Source organism: Malania oleifera, chromosome 3 (genome assembly GCF_029873635.1).
Source record: "Malania oleifera isolate guangnan ecotype guangnan chromosome 3, ASM2987363v1, whole genome shotgun sequence".
Lineage (NCBI taxonomy): Eukaryota > Viridiplantae > Streptophyta > Magnoliopsida > Santalales > Ximeniaceae > Malania > Malania oleifera.
In genome coordinates, this window is record NC_080419.1 from 108478423 (window position 1) to 108482292 (window position 3870).

A 3870-nucleotide genomic window follows, 5' to 3' on the forward strand; every position below is an offset into this window, starting at 1 on the left:
AATGAAAGCAGAAAAATAAATAAGAAGTGAGATCGGATTTACGTGGTTCGATTTATACCTACTCCACGGGCGAATGGGATTAGAAATCCACTATATTAAGAGTAATACAACATATACCTTACTTTTGTACAAATATCTCACCTTCTTACCTTATTTCTTCTTTATTTTCTGTGTGTTGTTTTCTTTTTATATTCTACGCTCAGCTACACTCTGTATTTTGCACTTTACACTCTTAGTTTCTCCTCTTCTTATCTCAATTTCCTTTATATAGCCATGGAAGGAGTAAGTAATATATTTTATTATTCTTTTATAATTGAGAAGGCAAATGAGTTTGTCTTATAATAATAATAATAATAATAATAATTGAGAAAACATTGATATAGAGAAGGAAATAAAGTGACAGATGTCTTGGCTCGTCAAGGTGCTAGGGGGAGGAATAGGTTGTTTACAAATAGTAGTCAACTCCCTAGAGTTATCAATGGGTTATATAAATTGGAGAAGATGGGTACGACTTATTTGAGGTATGTTTAGCTGATTTCCTATTGGCTTTAGTCTATGCTTTATATTATTTATCTTTTATTTGTTTTGTTGCGTGATATTTGGTTTGTAAGCTTTTGTTTTGTTTTGATTTGATTGATTTTGTAATTTTATTTTGGATGGATGTTGGTGTTGTTATTTGGGAAACCTTTAAAGGTTTATCTTTTACCCCTCTCTTTAAATATCTTGTAACCACGGTATTTTTCTGTCAAAAGTAAGGGTTTATTAATAAATAAATAGAGATACTGTCTTTTTAAAAAAAAAAAAATACATATGAAACATGAGGGAATCGGTTTGTCTTATAATAATAATAATGGATTCACATGGGAGGGAGATCGGAGATGAGGTGTGTTGAAGACATTTATGGGGATGATACATCCACCATTCATTTCAATGCAAGATTTATTTTATTTATTTATTTATTAGCGTATGTGCTGGCTACCCTTAAAACATCCTTCAATCGAATCAATCCCCTCACTCTTCATTCACTCACAGCATGGCGGATTCGAGCCCTCTTCTCCCGCAGTCGAGGTCGCCGGAGCCGGAAGAGGCTACAATACCGTCGCTCAACGACATCATTGAACGTACCGTAGACAAGTTCTCACTTACCCAACTCCTGCAAGCCGCCCTCGTCTCCTTATCTCTCCTCTTCGACGGCCAACAAGCCTTCATCAGCGTCTTCACCGACGCTGTCGGCTCCACCACCAGCGCCTCTTTCATTTCCACCTTCATCTCCGACTGGGGCCTCCAAAATGCCACCTCTTTCATCACCGGCCTCCCCACCTCTTCCTTCTTTATGGGCTGCCTGATCGGCGGCTTCTCCCTCGCGCCGCTCGCCGACTCTTCACTCGGCCGCAAGAACCTCCTTCTCCTCTCCTGCGCCCTCATGTGCCTCCCCGCCCTCCTCGTCGTCTTCGCTACCAACGTCTGGATTTACTCGGCGCTCCGGTTCCTGAGCGGGTTCGGCCGCTCGCCCATCGGCACCTGCGCGCTCGTCCTCTCGACTGAGATCGTTGGTAAACGATGGCGCGGCCAAGTGGGCATCCTCGGATTCTTCTGTTTCACTCTCGGCTTCCTCTCCTTACCCGCCATAGCATACGCCAACAGATTGAACTCGTGGAAATCTCTCTACTTCTGGACTTCTCTTCCGACGATCCTGTACTGCCCGCTGCTGTATTTTCTGGCGCTCGAGTCGCCTCGCTGGCTCTATATGCAAGGGCGAGCCGGAGAAGCAGTGGCCACTCTGACGCGCATCGCGCCGGTAAACCAGACCGACATAGAAATGCTCTTAACCGGAGAGTTAATAGAAGAAATCTCGAAAGAGACGATACCCAACTTCTACGCCTTGGTGAGGAGCTTGCTGGGGAAGAGATGGGCTTTACGGCGGCTGGCGGTAGTTATGGTGGCGGCGTTCGGAATCGGAATGGTTTACTACGGGATGCCGTTGGGAGTGGAGGACTTGGGGTTTAGCACTTACCTGAGCACCGCCTTCAACGCGTTGTCAGAGATTCCGGCGTTCTTGCTCACCTTCTTCTTCATCGGGAAGTGGGAGAGGACGGGGTCGCTGGTGGGGTTCGCTGTCGTGAGCGGGGTCTGCAGCGTGGGATGCGTGGCGGCGAGCGAGAGGTGGGAGTGGGTGCGGCTGGGGTCAGAGGTGGTGTCGTTTTCGGCTGCGTGCGGGGCGTATGCGATACTGCTGATTTACACGCTGGAGCTGTTTCCGACAAGCGTGAGGAACTCGGCGACGTCGATGGTGAGGCAAGCGCAGGTGTTCGGGGCGGCGTTCAGCCCGCTGCTGGTGGCGGCGGGGAGGGGACATGATTTTGTGTTCTACGGAGTGTTGGGGTTGGTGATTATATTTTGTGGGTCGTTCGTGGTTTTCTTGCCAGAGACGAAGGGGACGACCTTGTGCGACTCCATGGATGAGCAGGAGTGCAAGGACAGTGGTGGTGTAAGTGTGCGGTGAGGATATATCATGATGATGAGTAGCTTTAGAGTTCAACCAAGCTAGTTCTTAATATTGGCCGATATAATGAGATGGGGGCATTGATTACGGCTATATTACCAATTGAAAAAAATGTGGCCGATTTCATTATCTTGGATTATGCAATCTGGTATGTTGAATTGGTAGATTTTTTTTTTTTTTGTCTGAAGTTTTATTGCAACAGATATTTCATTAATCTTAAATTATGAAAATAATATCTTTTATATTATGTTATTACAATCGATCTAGTGTCTTATTATTTAAAATTTTAGCACAAATTAGAAAAAATGGGACACAATTTTATGTAATACTAGTAATGGAATTAGTCTTTATAATTTTTCATTTCATTTTACATCAGTTCGTTCCATTCCAAAATAACAGACATTAATTTTAGAGTGAGGTTAATTGCCGCCACAAGAGACCCCCTTTAACATGTGGCAAGAAGAGAAAGGGCACCCCCAGGGTGTGGTTCAGGTGGCAGTGTGGGTTGTAAGAGTGCCTTTCACGAGGTCAGGTGTTCAAACCCTCTTGGGCTCATTTTCGCCCCTGGACTCCTAAATTTATCCTCTCTTTGGAGTTGTGGGGTCAACTTCAAGGGGCGCAGGATTAGTCACGTGGACCGTAAAACGGACGCGTGGATACCCGGTGCGTAATCCAAAAAAAAAAAAAGAGAAAGGGCTCTTTGACCCCACCTTTTTTTTTTTTTTTTTTTAAAAAAAACTTTTGCTAGGCTTCTTTGCCTCTTATAGTAAGGGACAAAACACACCCAGCTCTACATGCCACATGATCCTGACACATAACGGGGAAGGCATCTTCTATAATTTGTTCTATTTTCAAGAAAATATATACATCAAATCTAACATGATGTTACAATATTTACAAAAAAAAATTACTTAATTTAGTAAAACATATACACATTGCAATCCCCTATATATATATATATATATATATATATATATTTTCTGTATTTCTAATAATCTTTCCAATTTCAACAATATCTACAACGAATGATAAGAGTTTTTCAGTTTTGCAAAGTAGTTTTATTTTATTTTATTTTAAATTTAATAATTACAAAAAAAAATGTCATTTTATTTTTTAATTTTCTAAAATTTATATAAAAAACTTAGAAAAAAAATAAAAAGATATTTCTCAACTGTTTTATACAAATTTTAACCGATGAAAAATAAGATGACATTTTAAAATAAATAAATAAATAAACCATTTGGAAAACTTACAAAATGAAAATAAAATTTATGTAAAATCAGTAGATAGCAAAACCACAACCTGCCCGATTCCAAAATTTAAACCTCAAAACGTCAAACAAGGAAATCTCAAAATTCTCGAGGGAA

At 41.3% G+C, this 3870-nt stretch overlaps 1 protein-coding gene across 1 annotated transcript; it reads left to right on the forward strand.

Moving 5' to 3' along the window:
• Positions 1-827: 827 nt before the first annotated feature.
• LOC131151827 (organic cation/carnitine transporter 3-like) lies at positions 828-2761 on the forward strand. Its single transcript, XM_058103255.1, has one exon. It carries the CDS (start codon positions 1034-1036, stop codon positions 2501-2503), a length of 1470 nt encoding a protein of 489 aa, XP_057959238.1. The 5' UTR covers positions 828-1033; the 3' UTR covers positions 2504-2761.
• The last annotated feature ends 1109 nt before the right edge of the window (positions 2762-3870 follow it).